Source organism: Sinohyriopsis cumingii, chromosome 15 (assembly GCF_028554795.1).
Source record: "Sinohyriopsis cumingii isolate HCF-2022 chromosome 15, ASM2855479v2, whole genome shotgun sequence".
Taxonomy (NCBI): Eukaryota; Metazoa; Mollusca; class Bivalvia; order Unionida; family Unionidae; genus Sinohyriopsis; species Sinohyriopsis cumingii.
This window is the reverse complement of record NC_142975.1, coordinates 43,670,280-43,686,412: the sequence shown is the minus strand read 5'-3', so window position 1 is coordinate 43,686,412 and position 16,133 is coordinate 43,670,280. Positions and strand designations below refer to the sequence as shown.

The following is a 16,133-nucleotide window of genomic DNA, read 5'->3' as shown; positions in this document are numbered from 1 at the left end:
CAACAAAAAATAATAACACAAAAAAATATCCCAACCTGGATTATTCCTGCATTGGGTATCATATTTTATGACACTCGGTATACCAACCTAATGCACCGAGTCTGAATCGTGCGAAAATTAGCTCTCGTGGAAGGCTTTATTTTTTATTTCTGGGTATTCTACGGAGAAAGTTCGCGTAGGAGCGTTTATTTTGCTTGGAAACAATGGTCTGTTAATCTTCCCTGCTGCTTCCACTCTATCAAAAGGACATGTACAGTTTTATGTCCACTATATGAAAAGGACATGTACAGTTTTATGTCCACTCTATCAAAAGGACATGTGCAGTTTTATGTTCACTCTTTCAAAAGGACATGTACAGTTTTATGTCCACTCTATCAAAAGGACATGTACAGTTTTATGTCCACTCTATCAAATGGACATGTACAGTTTTATGTCCACTCCATCAAATGGACATTTACAGTTTTACATCCACTCCATCAAAAGGACATAGTTTGCAGTACCCTCAATCTGTCCAAATAACTATAATTTCTAAATGACTGGAAATTCACCAAGCATGGTACATAAGTTGCCAGTGTGATGACCATCTGCAAGAGGGGTATGATTTTGGGTTCTGTCTTGGGTTCCCTCTGAGAGGATTGAAGATTTGATATAGTGAATTCATGTATTCATCTGATATTGATTTTCATAGTTTTTAGAATACTAACATTTTCATCTGAATTTAAATTCATGGATTGGTAAAATGTTAATTGGTCAAATTGTTTTGACAGAAGTGGTTCTATTGCTTTTATTGAAGGGGTCCTAATATCTTTACAGAAGGAGTCCTTTTATTTCCACAAAAGGGGCTCTGTTGTTTTCACAGAAGGATTGGTCTAGTTGTTTTCAGAGAAGGATCATTGTTTGTTGGGTCTTTAAACTTGAGGTTTGCAGCAACCATCAGATCCACAAAAATTGGTGCCCTGCTAAATGTTAGTGAATGTACAGTATGCAAAAACTGCAGTTACATTTTTGAAGATTCTTTGTACTAAACTTTATGTGCATTTATATGAGGATGGTGTGTGGGTGTGTGTAGTGGATGGGGAGGAATTTGTCTGATAAAAGTTCTGGAAATCTGCCTTGGAAGTATCTCTGGTTATCACTTACCTTGCACCAAGAATTAATAGCCCATTGTTATAGAAGACATGAATCAGGAAGTAATACTATCAGGAATCTGTTTTTGCCAGTTTTATCATGTTTTGCTTTTTTTGTAGAATTTAAATGCATTGCTGTTCATTCTTTATCTGGAAGGTATTGTCCATATAAAGATGCTGTGATATGGATTTCTTCAGCACAAAATGACTACTTTGTTTCTATCAACAGCCTTAATTGCCTACATGCGATTAAGCGCATAGTAATTTTCTATTAAAGATTCTAAACGATATTTAAAGCTCAGTGTTTCTGGAAAGCACGTCTTGCTGGCAGAATACAAAAGATATTTGTGTTGTTTCTTTTTATCACAATTATTTCATTAAAATAATGTTGCATAATGAAAAATAATGTCATGAAATTATGACTGGTAACATGTATGTTTATTTGGAGTTTTTCTGTTTAGTCCCTTTCCAAATGGCTCAACAACAGAGATACAAGACAGTGCAACAGTTTATTGGACATCAAAGAGGCCAGCTTCAGAATTACAGGGGAAACAGGTTTAATTTGCAACATTACCCTAATCCTGCCCAATTCCAGCAGGCAGCCAGTCAGGGCATGGGTCAGTTTCAACATCAAGCCAGTCAAAAAACAGGATGTTATGGACAGACTCCACATTTAGCCAACCAAACTCAGCTTCAGCAACCAATCAATCAGGGAGTGACTCATGGAGGTTATAATCAGCAATCAGCTGTCCCAACTAAAGATTATGAAGGAAAAGTTGGTCTTGAAGTACCAACAAATCAGACTGACGAACACAGAAAGCACACACCTGAACCAACAGTGAATAGTGATACTTCAGATAAGGAACAGAAGCTTAGAGTAGCTCAGAGCCATTTTGTTCCTCTCCAGGTAACTACTCCATTATATCTGGTCTAGGGGCCCCGAGTGGCCGAGTGGTCTAAAGCGCTCTCCGTTACGGATCACTGCCATCTCACCTCTGTCTGCGTGGGTTCGAGTCTCGGATTCAGCCAATGTGGGTATGTGAGAAAGCTTGCCAGTAGCTTCTCGTGGGTTGGTGGTTCTTTCCGGGGTTTTCCCGGGTTCTTCCTCCACCATTAATACTGGCCGCCATGTATAGCCTATCGTGTGCTGAAAAATGGCATTAAACCCCACAACAACAACAACATATCTGGTCTACAACTCCTGTATTTACATCATTAATACCTTAATCAACGGTTTATATACCAGACTAATCTCAAAAACATACTAAACCAAAACATATCAACAGTCTTGTTACTTTGTGTTACGAGACTGTCCTATACAGACAAAAACACCATCAGAAATCTTGTTGCTTTTTGATACTAGACTGTCCTACACAGACAAAAACACCATCAACAGTCTTGTTGCTTTGGGATACCAGACAATCCAACACAAACAAAAACATCATCAGAAATCTTGTTGCATAGGGATAACAACTGTCCTAAACAAACAAAAACACCATCAACAGTCTTATTGCTTTGGGATACCAGTCAATCCAACACAAACAAAAACACCATCAGCAGTCTTGTTGCTGAGGGATACCAAACTGTCCTTGGCAGCATTATATGTTCAGATTTAATATGTACACTTGACTAATAAAAAGTCCACACTCTAAAATTAATTTATTTAATTATTAATTAACTTCAAAAGTATATTGGGTAACATATATATATTAGAATAAATATTACATTTTATCATTCCTAGGTTGATATATGAAGCAGCTCACTTGCTTTGTATGGAATTTGTATGGATGTTCATCAGTTTTATGACTAATAACATCTTATGTTGTTAAAAGACCTTGATTAATTAGGTACTAAGAACTTGTCAGGGTTGTAAAATTGGTGTGCAGTAGTGTAGTCCTCCTGAGTTGAAGGGCACTCCTTGTTTCATTCAAGTGTGAGTGGGATGGCAATCCTTGTAAAAGACATTCTGCCAGCCCTCCTGTTGATGTTTAAAACTCCCATTTTCAAAAGAAAAATTACTGTAGGAGATCTCAGGGTCAGACATTAGCCATGCTTGTAACTGAAATTGCCTTGCTGCTTGAGTAGTGTGATCTAATTTACCAGACACTTGCATTTGACTCATAATGGGAATAATAACTTTTTGAAGCTCTTTACTGATCATGGCAATTCCTTAAAATGGTGGGTACAAGACATATTGTCAATAAGCAACTGCACTGAATATTTCAGAATTTATCAGGCATACAGAAAAATAAGGCATGAGTAGCAAGAAGCTATGTATTGGGTGGCATATTCCAGTTTTTTAATGGTATTTCAAAATAAAGTTTTCTGCATAGTGATGGTTAGTCACAGACTATTTTTGGTAATAGTTAAGTGTATCTCCATTTTGGAAACAGACTAGAATGATTATATTTATCATATATAAACTGTTTTCTACTGTCACTACTGCAGTATGTCATTGTTTAGATTATTTGAATAGATAGTAGGAATCACCTGAGGTATTTGTTTAAGTTTTTAACTCTTTGGACCAGAAGATCTTAAGGGATGGCCTGTTGTCGATCATTTGTCATCCATCTGCTTCTGAATGGATGGTCATGTGTGACATGAGATTTTCACCAAAAGACCTATAGCAATATAAATGGTACTGATCTTACATCCAGTATGTCAGCCACAGTGGCCAGTTTAAAAATAGTGTTATCACTTAAGAATACCCGAGATGATTCAACACTCAGTACTGAAAAGAGAACTGATCTTATCTTCAATTCCTGGAAATTCTTTTCAGCCAGTTGAGCATCAGTTCCTTCAGTAACCTAAGCTTTGCATGCAATCATCTGCTATTCAACCTGTGTGTAAGAAAAAGAAACAACACTTCTTTGTACTGGAATGAAACTTGGAGATGGCAAGTGGTAACCGAACAACATCTTGCCTTAACTGTTTCATTGGATAGTGGTGATGCCATTAAGTGTGTGGGGTTGGTGATGGGTGTCCCTCCAGCTTTCCAGTTAAATACATTTTTTTTCGAGGTAGTGTTTTTAGTACTGCTGTTTCATTCTTCCTCCTTATTGTAGTCTCCACGATAACTAAGATGAAGATATCATTTTCTGATATTATTGATTATCTTTGGAGTTAGTTATGAGTTACAAAATGTAGAATTCAATAATTTTATATTTTTTCCACTTGTTTACCTATATGAAGAGAAGGTAATGACATAAATAAGGTGAATAAAACTGTTTACTCTAATAATCACCAGAGTTTCAAATAGATAGGAAAATGGACATTTTTTAAAAAACGATGGAAACATGCAGTTTTGAAAAGACTGGAGAAACAGGCAGTTTTAGAAAGATTATGGAAACAGTTTTGGATTGACTATGAATGTGATGCTATAGTTGTATAAGCATTGCCATGTTTCAAATAGACAAGGAACATATTTTTGGAAACACAAGACATGTGACAAAGTACTTGTATATTGAAACATGTATGTTGCAAAAACAAGGTTTGTGACAATGCAATGTACTTGTATGTGGATTGGTTATAATAATTTTGTGTACATATAAGGAAACATGACATCTGGGAAAGACTATGAATGTGATTCTGTACTTGTATGAGGAAACATGCAGATTTAGAGTGACTGTGAATGGGACACTGTTTGTATAAGCATTGATCTTCATAAATCCAGGTACAAAAGGTGTGAATCAAAATGAAATTAGAATTAAGAAACTTATTCAGAAAATGATAGAACTGTGAAGCAGTTCAAACTGACGCACACAATTGTTTTAAAAGTTTTTGCTGGAGGCAACCCTTTATCTGGGGGAGGGGAGGCCAGTTGATTACACAGTAATAATCCTACTTCCTGGGTGTGGTGTGTGTGTGCGTGTGTTCATGCATACACGATGCCAGTTGAATTTATTGTAATAATTATGCTCCCTGTTAGTTCACATTGCATTTGGAATTATGGGGACCCAGTGTTGGATTAAAATTAATCATTACATATAAGAACATTAATTTTGACTGAATACTATTTGTTTTTTAAACTTAGCTAACTTATTTTTATATATTTGTCAGCTTGGCTGATGATTTGAGGAGTGACAGGAGATAAGGAACATCTGAGACAAAAAAATTTGAACATCGATACAACCATGTTTTATTCAGATTGGTGTTATGATGAAGCACATTTTGGCAGGTTTGCCCAGTATATGGTCTTAAAAAGAAGATAAATAACTCCAATATTTATTAAAAATTTAACAACAAAGTGCTCTAACAGTTTAATCCCTCCATAAAGTTTCAGTACATGTATAAATTTGCTTTCACAGGCTAACATATGTCATAATTGTCCTTTGCCCAAGCGAGCGGTATGAGGCCCACTCTGGCCTCGTTTCATTAAAATTATTGCCATTGAAGCTGGTTGCAATGCATGACACAGCATTGTGACAGTAACTAGTCTTGCAATTAATGATGGACTTGGATATTTATATTATTGTCATCAACTGAAAATGTGCATATGACAGTCATGAAATATTAAATGGGTTATACTAATACAATCATCAGATACTTGGAAATGTTGAATGGGTTATAGAATTACAATCATCCATTACATGGAAATATTAAATGGGTTATTGGATTACACTCACCAAATAGATGGAAATATTAAAAGGGTTAAAAGATTACATGCATCAAATAGATGGAAATATTAAAAGGGTTATTACATTCATCAGATAGATGGAAATATTAAAAGGGTTGTAGGATTACACTCATCAAATAGATGGAAATATTAAATGGGTTATTGGATTACACTCATCAAAAAGATGGAAATATTAAATGGGTTATTGGATTACACTCATCAAATGGATGGAAATATTAAAAGGGTTATAGGATTACACTCATCAAATACTTGGAAATATTAAATGGGTTATTGGATTACAGTCATCAAATAGATGGAAATATTAAAAGGGTTATAGGATTACACTCATCAAATAGATGGAAATATTAAATGGGTTATAAGATTACATTCATCAAATAGACGGAAATATTAAATGAGTTATAAGATTACGTTCTTCAAATAGATGGAAATATTAAAATGGTTATAGGATTACATTCATCAAATATTTGGAATTATTAAATGGGTTATTGAATTACACTCATCAAATAGATGGAAATATTAAAAGGGTTAAAAGATTACTTTCATCAAATAGATGGAAATATTAAAAGGGTTATAAGATTACATTCATCAAATAGATGGAAATATTAAATGGGTTATAAGATTACATTCATCAGATAGATGGAAATATTAAAAGGGTTATAGGATTACACTCATCAAATACTTGGAAATATTAAATGGGTTATTGGATTACACTCCTCAAATAGATGGAAATATTAAAAGGGTTAAAAGATTACACTCATCAAATAGATGGAAATATTAAAAGGGTTATAAGATTACATTCATCAAATAGATGGAAATATTAAAAGGGTTATAGGATTACACTCATCAAATAGATGGAAATATTAAATGGGTTATAGGATTACAATCAAATAGATGGAAATATTGAAAGGGTTATAGGATTACACTCATCAAATAGATGGAAATATTAAAAGGGTTATAGGATTGCACTCATCAAATACTTGGAAATATTAAATGGGTTGTTGGATTACACTCATCAAATACATGGAAATATTAAAAGGGTTAAAAGATAACATTCATCAAATAGATGGAAATATTAAATGGGTTATAAGATTACAGTCATCAAATAGATGGAAATATTAAATGGGTTATAAGATTACATTCATCAAATAGATGGAAATATTAAAAGGGTTATAGGATTACACTCATCAAATACTTGGAAATATTAAATGGGTTATTGGATTACACTAATCAAATAGATGGAAATATTAAATGGGTTATTGGATTACACTAATCAAATAGATGGAAATATTAAATGGGTTATTGGATTACACTCATCAATAGATGGAAATATTAAAAGGGTTATAGGATTACACTCATCAAATAGATGGAAATATTAAATGGGTTATTGGATTACACCCATCAAATAGATGGAAATATTAAAAGGGTTGTAAGATTACATTCATCAAATAGATGGAAATATTAAAAGGGTTATAAAATTACATTCATCAAATACTTGGAAATATTAAAAGGGTTATAAGATAACATTCATCAGATAGATGGAAATATTAAAAGGGTTATAGGATTACATTCATCAAATAGTATGGAAATATTAAATGGGTTATTGGATTACATTCATCAAATAGGTGGAAATATTAAATGGGTTATTGGATTACTCTCATCAAATACATGGAAATTTTAAATGGGTTATCCAATTATGCTTATCTAACAGATGGAAATAGTAAATGGGTTTTAGCATTTCACTCAAATATATGGGAAGAGTAAATAGGCTATGCAAGATTGAACATTGGCATCATATGACAAAGGTCCTGATGAATTTTCCATTCTTTCCTCTTGAGATATATTCACATAAAAAATCAGTGGACAAATGTTATAGATCTATCCATAATATTCATGCTAGAAATGAATTGTCTCTGCTGCCAGTTGTATCAAGTAGCAACTTATTCCACACAGGGTAATAAAAAAATATTATAAAATAAATCTCATTTCAAATCTATTCTTTTAAAGGTGACAAGGCGGACTACTCCTAGCAAGTCTAAAGGAGAGAAAGATCCAAGTAAAACAACACCAAAGTCAGACACCAAGATCTCAAGCCAGACATCGGTGAATGAAGATAACGATACCAAAACCATACATTCTGATGAGATCAGCAAAGTGGCAGAGTCAGGTTCTGATGCAAACAAAACTGTCACAGAAACTGAAATTTCAAAAGATTACAGAAAAAAAGACATTGAAGCAGAGATGAAAACTTGTCAGAAGCTGGATTCCTACCAACCAAAAGAGCATGCTTCCAAGACTCCCAAGAGGAGACTTGCTGCTAAATTGAATTTTAAGAGTTAGAGCCATTTAGAGATATGGACTTTTACTCTTTCATCATTATGGTTTTATTTATTGTCAAGCCTGCCTTATCAGAAGCTTAACTTATTGATCACATTGATGTGTCTGTTTGCTCATCTTTGCATCCATGTGAACACATCCAAGACTAAGGTTCATGATAAAGGTTTTTTTAAAAACATAAAGCTCACAGAAACAGTTTCTTGTTTTTATGTATAGTAGATTTAGAATTATGTCTAACTTTTAATTTCAAATAGAAATCTTTAGATTCATTTATCATTTGGTTTTAGAACTATGCAAAATTAAAAATTTCAGCCTGGAAGTTCAGTTTGCCTTGATATTCATTACTCATGGGAATGATGCTGTTGTCCCCTAAGCCATTAGTAGAAGTTATATATAATACTTAACAAACATTATTGCTAAAACTTAATGCATTTAATGATGCAAAGATTATCATGCTTAAGAAGCAATGGTCAGTAAATAAGGTAACATCATAAATGATATTAGGATGTATCTTCATCATTGAATGGTTTATCAGATTTATTCAAATGACCGATCTTGTAAACTGTGACAACAAGTCTGAAGAGTGTTAAACCTAAAAGAAAGCCAAATAACAGATACTTAAATACTGACCTTAAAAGTAATATTTTGACATATCTCCTGCTTCATCATAGAATGGTTTGTCATGCTTATTCAGAAGACAGAATTTTCCCTGTAAACCGTGAAACCAGTCTGCATTCTGAAAGAGATGGCTGCAGTATATATATCAAAGTTTAATAAAATGGTGGTGACCTATGAAGGAAGGCAAAGTCAGACAATCACACCCATGGTGTTTTTCTGATAACAGAAAAGTCCAAGGTGATCCAAACATGGTAATTTAGCATGTATATGCCAGTAATATCTAAACAATGCCATGGTAGATTTATTATAATGATATATATATAACTTTTATACATATTAATTTCATCATTCTTATGCTAGGTGTTTTATTGTCTCACATCAGTAACCATTTAGAGACATAGCTATCACTTTTCCAGTAGCAATGGCAGCATCAAGATTACAGTTTTTTTAAAACTTTTTTATCAGTTTGATCCATGTGGGATACGTCAACACAGTGATGCAGGTGAGAAATATTTTGTGTAAATCTTGGGGTTTTTTTGGTATTCATGAAAATAGATGATTTCCAGAAGAGCTAGGAATTATGGAAAGCTATTTTCTGAGTGGCTTTTATTAAATATGTCTAGTTCAAACCAAATTGTTTCTGTCAAGTGTCTGAGTGACCCTGAGTGTTATCATGGGGTCTGTCACATGATACCTGCTCTATGTAAACTTTTGGGTTGTAGGGAATTCCATTGACAATTACATTTACTGGTGAACAATATTATTTTAGTCATGCATCATTCATTGCATATTTTGATAATCTTTTAAATAAAAAACTGAAGAAAAAAATAAAACTTGATGTTTCAGTCATTTTATTATCTAGAACATGCAGTTGTATGTTTGCATGCAAGGAGAGTTTTGCAAACTTTTGATATTCTGTCTGAATTTTTGTATTATCAGTTCATTTGGTGACTAAATTTATATGTTGGGGCTGTTTGTTTTTTCTTCTCATGTGACCGTAACATTCTGAATTTAATGAGGAAGTTTCATGATTTTTGCTTTTTTAGTAATGTATCACATACACACATAAACACACTTGCACAGAGATGCAAAACAAGATTTTCTGATTGGCTTATTTGTCATGATTAATTTGCTGGGACTTGGGAATTCCAGTTTTAGTTATGAATGATAAATCTCACAGGTGATCTAAGGGTTGCCCCAAAAATGTCTACAGCATGTACAATGTCTACAGTATGCCTACTATGCATACATTGTGTACATTGTTTACAATATGTACAATGTCTTCAATGTAGCATGTATGGTATGTACATTGTGTACAATGTCTACTATGTATAGAGTGTGTATAATGTCTACATTGTGTGCATACAGTGCATAGTGGTATACAATATCTACAGTGTGTGCTATGTGTGCATTGTGTAATGTCTACAATGTGTACAATCTGCATATAATGTCTACAGTGGTGTACAATGTCTACAATGTGTACAAAATTAAATGTTTTAAAAATAACATTTATTGCAGATTGCTCTGTATTTTGATCACACAGATTGCTTATATTTGTAACATTTGTTCAAATATTTATTATACTTCTAAAATCCAGTTAGGAAAGCATGCTGTTGAACATTTTGATAGGATGAAAAATGTCATGGATTGTGATTTGATTGAATTGAAAACCTTTTAATTTTAGTTCAGTTTTTAAACATTGGTTTGGTGGCAACAGTTGTCTCTGCAAATGAAAAAGAGATCTTTTGCACCTTACATATTGTGTCTTTTCAGAATTCATAAAATGTACTTTTCATATCATTTCAGCTATTGTGGACTTAAGTTTCTGATTAAAGGACCAAAAAAGGTCGATTTTTTTTTATTTTTCTGGCATTTCATCCATGTTAGAATCATTTTTAGGCCAGTTTATATTCACTATAATAGCTTCATTTGGTACTGATCATTGAATTGTACATAATTTAAAAATGGTATTGAAACCCATCTCCTATATCCCATTTTCAGTTTAAATTTAAAAATGGTATGGAAACCCATCTATGTCCCATTTTCAGTTTGATTCACTTGCAGATGATTTCATATCTGTATGTTTAAGTGCAAATGTTTGTTTTAGATTCTTTTGTGTCTTTGAGATTTTTGTACATGTGAGTCAGTAACTTTAAAACCCACGCTTTAAACAATCACTTACAGATTTGATTACACCTGAACTACCAACAGTTATGCCCAGTATAAGTATTGATTTATATATATAACTCGTTTTTCCTTTCATGACATATTTGAGATGATTTTTGTTTTATGCAATATTTTTTGGAACCACATATGATGCCTAAATGATTTATAGGAATGTAAAGACTCTTAACTAATAAAATTGTTTAAATTTTTTATTTTTGTTTGTTGTATTCACTGGAACCATTTGAAGATGGCAAGCTGTTTATTTACATCAATCACATGCTTTAGGGTTTGGGTTATGAATGAATTCCCAGATATGAGAATTTTAAACCTAAAATATCTCCCTCTCTCTCAATACCTCCGTCTCTCTCATTCTGTCTTTTTATCTGTATGTAACTTCAAGTAAATATGTTTGTATGTGTCTTTGTCTTCTGTGTTCATTTGGATATGTACATGTATGTGTATGAAAATTATTCAATTAATTGCTTTGGGGTAGTTTTTATATTTCTTCATGGCTAGAGACAAGAGACAGTAATTTATTTGTTTATGGCCAGAGACAAAGGAGGTGTGTGTTTTAATTTAATGCTTAACATAGGCTTAACAACTGTTTCAGTCCTATCACTACAGTGTCTGCAGTGTAGCAGTTTATAGTGATGTCTAACATTGGGGCATCATGTCCCACCCAGTCCTATTATCTTGACTCCAGGCCGACCACTCCTAACACTAACCTCTTGATGCATACTGCCAAGCCATTTTAATAGATCTTTGGTATGACTCAAGGGGAGGGGGGGGTCAAATCTGCAACCACCCTCATCCAAGGTGGACACTCTAACCACTTAGGCCACTGGAGCAGTCAACCATTGAAGTAATTTATTTCTTCATGGCTAGACTCCAATTTCAAACTGCATTAATCTACAGTCATATTTCGTCTTGTTGACCATTGTGGAAAGTAACAAACAGTGCCATTATGAATGTATATCAAAGTATAATCACTAATGTACCATAATCCATGTCAGGTAGAAAAACTAGGTTCTGAAAATCTGTGTTCAAGTTAAGTTGGTCATATTGCAGAATAAAAGTTGTCCCTTAATGAGGAGAGTTTATTTATGCCTTCCTTCCAGACTTGAACGACATCAAGAACCAAGAGTTTGGTACTGGTAAAGGTGCACAGTTATTGTCAGTCATGCTAATTGACAAAACTTGTTGGCCCTTACCATCAAGAACATCATTAGCCACTTTGGCAAACCAGCTTATGACTTTGGACATCAGTTATACATTTTGAAAAACCAGCATGTGACCATTAACATCAATTATACACTTTGACTAACCAGCCTGTCACCTTGAACATCAATTATACACTTTGACTAACCAGCCTGTCACCTTGAACATCAATTATACACTTTGGCAAACCAGCCTGTCACCTTGAACATCAATTATACACTTAGACTAACCAGCCTGTAACCTTGAACATCAATTATATGCTTTGGCAAACCAGCCTGTCACCTTGAATGTCAGTTATACACTGACTAACCAGCTTGTAACCTTGAACAGCAATTATACACTTAGGCAAACAAGCCTGTCACATGGAACAGTAATTATACACTTTGACTAACCAGCCTGTAACCTTGAACATTAATTATATGCTGTTGTGGTACAATGCAACTATTTGAAAAATAGAATACTTACATCTGTAACCATAGGAAACACTGTGGTTACCCCAGCATCTGTCACAAAATGTGTTTAATATTTGATTATGGGAAAGCCAGTAAATTTTAAGCCTAAAAAGTTTGTGCCATACCAATGATTGCAATCTTTTATTGACTTCTTCAGGGGGTACGCTTCTAAAGTGTTGTCTAATAGAGAAAAAATTATATGATGAAGCACCAGACATAACTGTAGGAGAACAATTCCCAAGGAAGAAGGCAGCAATAGATGCAGTACATTACTAGATGTGATCTATCAAATGGCAGGAAGCCAGCTGGAAAAGGTGTAATGTGTCACATGGCAGAAGTGCCAGCTGGAATAGGTGTGATGTGTCACATGGCTGAAGTGCCAGCTGGAATAGGTGTCACATGGCAGAAGTGCCAGCTGGAACATGTCACACAACAATAGTGAGAGCTGGAACATGTGTCACATGGTATTAGTGCCAGCATGAACAGATGTAATGTATCAGCTGGAACAGATGTAATGACCTGTCGACATGTATGGTATCCTCTAGTCAAAATATAATTTGTTGCCAGGTATATTAGCCATGAGTCAAGATGTAATGACCTGTCAACAGGTATAGTATCCTCTAGTCAAAATATAATTTGTTGCCAGGTATATTAGCCCTGAGTCAAGATGTAATGACCTGTTGCCAGGTATAGTATCCTCTAGTCAAAATATAATTTGTTGCCAGGTATATTAGCCCTGAGTCAAGATGTAATGACCTGTTGCCAGGTATAGTATCCTCTAGTCAAAATATAATTTGTTGCCAGGTATATTAGCCCTGAGTCAAGATGTAATGACATGTCAACAGGTATAGTATCCTCTAGTCAGAATATAATTTGTTTCCAGGTATATTAGTCCTGAGTCAAGATGTAATGACCTGTCGACAGAAGTTGTACACTAGAGTCAAGATGTAATGACATATTGCCAGATGTGGTATCCCAGAGTCAGATGTAATAATCTGTTTTCAGGTGTAGTATCCCAGTGTCACGATGTAATGACCTGTTGACAGAAGTAGTACACTAGAGTCGAGATGTAATGACATGTTGACACAAGTAGTACACTGGAGTCAAGATGTAATGACATGTTGACACAAGTAGTACACTAGAGTCAAGATGTAATGACCTGTTGACACAAGTAGTACACTAGAGTCAAGATGTAATTACCTGTTGACAGAAGTAGTACACTAGAGTCAAGATGTAATGAGCTGTTGACAGAAGTACTACACTAGAGTCAAGATGTAATGACATGTTGCCAGATGTAGTATCCCAGAGTCAAGATGTAATAACTTGTTGTCATGTAGGATACCAGTGTCAAGGATAAAATCAAAGTGGGTGGTGTAATCTGCTATGATATTGCATCTTGGTGCATAACTGAATTTAATAGTGAGTTGTGTTAGATACTGTTTGTATTTGAATATACAGTTTTGGATTAAGTAGAGTTAAGCATTGTTGGCCTTGTGCATGTATAATTTGGCATTTTTATATTTGTATGTGTCTTTTATAATTTGTAAGGTAGAAAATGCATGGGAAAATTGTTGATGTTGACAGTTTACTATATAGAGAATTAGGGATATGTGTGTATGTATCAGAAGTCATGATATTATTGTCATTATAGCCTTTATTATAGAACAAGCATGTGTGGAATATTTAGATGCGAGTGTATGCATAGACCTAATGATTTAATTGCCATTATGCTGCGGCATGATGCCCCAGTGCTATGCATCACTATAAAATGTCACACTGCAGATATTGTAGCGATATGACTGAAAAATTTTTAAAGCTACAGTAAAAACCAAATCACTCACACACACTGCATGTTTGGAATATCTTTTTTATCTTGCTCCAGCCTCATTGTTTTTCTCTGAGCCTACATCCCTATCCTTTTTTGTGGCTTTCCTCAATTAAATTATTCGTCTCGTTGTTGGGCCGGTTCCTTTGGCTTCTGCTGCATTGTTTTATTTTTCTTCTGATTGTCATTATACGTCTTCTCTTCCCGACTACTACGGTGTTGAAACATTTGTTATGAGGTTGTTTATTTCGGCTCTGATTTATTCTCTCTCTCTCTCGCATGTGTCTCATATCGTTTTCATCCTCGAGTTCACTTCAACTGTTCCCATCTGGCATGCATATATGTGTGTGTGTGCATATATATATATATATATATATATATATATATATATATATATATATATATATATATAATGTGCATCTATGGCGAAACAATTGATGCTTTAAAAAAAAGAGTTCGATGCTGTATGATCAATTGTGTAGATAATATTTTCTTTGTTTCAGTTGACATTTGTTTGTAGGTAACATATGTACTATGTAATAGCCTAAACAATTAGACAATTTATTTGGGTAAATTTATCTCATATTTGTTAATGCATCGTTAATAAGCGTGTGCCTTCAGATACTCGTCTCTGGTTTTAGTGAAGTTGGAATTATTATTATTTAGTTTGATGATAGAATATTTGACATGCAAGTTACTTTTTTTAATAAAATTATGATATATCCAACAGTAAGAACAAAATTTAGTTGATGCATGGCAAACAGAGTTTATAATACTTTGTATCACTTGGTATATACCTGTTGGGAAAAACTTTGCTGTTTATCTAACGATGTAAGCACTATTTATTAGGTATCAAATGTTAAAGCTATCTGCTATTGGAATGCAAGAATATTTCTTCGGCATTCATGTAGTGCATGATCTGGTTGATAGTTCATTTTTAAATTCAACAACGTTTGTATGTTGAAGGCTTAACTTTCCGACCAAGTGAACAAAATACTTAAAGTACTAATATCGCCAATCAAACATCAGATCCTGATCTGTACGTGTATATACAGCCAATCAGATAGCAGATCGTGATTTGCAAGTGTATAGACCGCAAATCAAGCAGCAGTTCGGGATCTGCACGTGTACAGACCACCAAATAGATATTGATCTGCACGTGTTTCAAAACTATAATCTATTTCAGTTTGCTGCTTTTCTTTTATCTTGCCATGTCTCAGTTTTTCTTGTTCTCCGTGTAAACATTCAGCGTTCGCTCTCTTTTATTTATGTTAATATTTCCAAGTTTGCATGTCAACTCTAGGAGGATCTTCTTTTTTATGAATTTACTTTCTCTGGTGATTTTGCAACTTTAGATTATCTTCTATATTTATTATGTTTTTCTTCTAGGTCAAACATTATATCGTAATTCAACATAAACTAAGGCTAATATGGGTCAGTTCTCAGCCTGACAGCTAATACACAACCCAGGTTGTTGTTGTAGGGTTTAATGCCATTTTTCAGCACAGGATATGCTATACATGGCAGCCAGTATTAATGGTGGAGGAAGAACCCCAGAAAGAACCACCGACCCACGAGAAGCTACTGGCAAGCTTTCTCGCATACCCACATTGGCCGAACCCGAGACTCGAACCCATGCAGACAGAGATGAAATGGCAGTGATCCGTAACGGAGAGCGCTTTAGATCACTCGGCCACTCGGGGCCCCCAAAACCCAGGTTCCGGAGATTAATGTCCTAGTGGTTATTCTGCATTCCT

At 34.3% G+C, this 16,133-nt stretch overlaps 1 protein-coding gene across 2 annotated transcripts in view; it reads left to right on the top strand.

Moving 5' to 3' along the window:
* The window catches only part of LOC149781708 (5'-3' exoribonuclease 1-like), a 218,249-nt gene extending 207,158 nt beyond the window's left edge, over positions 1-11,091 (top strand). For both annotated transcript variants that reach the window (XM_089935809.1, XM_089935808.1), the window contains exons 38-39: positions 1,589-2,034; positions 7,768-11,091. In XM_089935809.1, coding sequence (XP_089791935.1) covers positions 1,589-2,034; positions 7,768-8,100 — 779 coding nt within the window. In that variant the 3' untranslated portion in view covers positions 8,101-11,091. The remainder of the gene's footprint in view (positions 1-1,588; positions 2,035-7,767) is intronic.
* Positions 11,092-16,133: the final 5,042 nt, after the last annotated feature.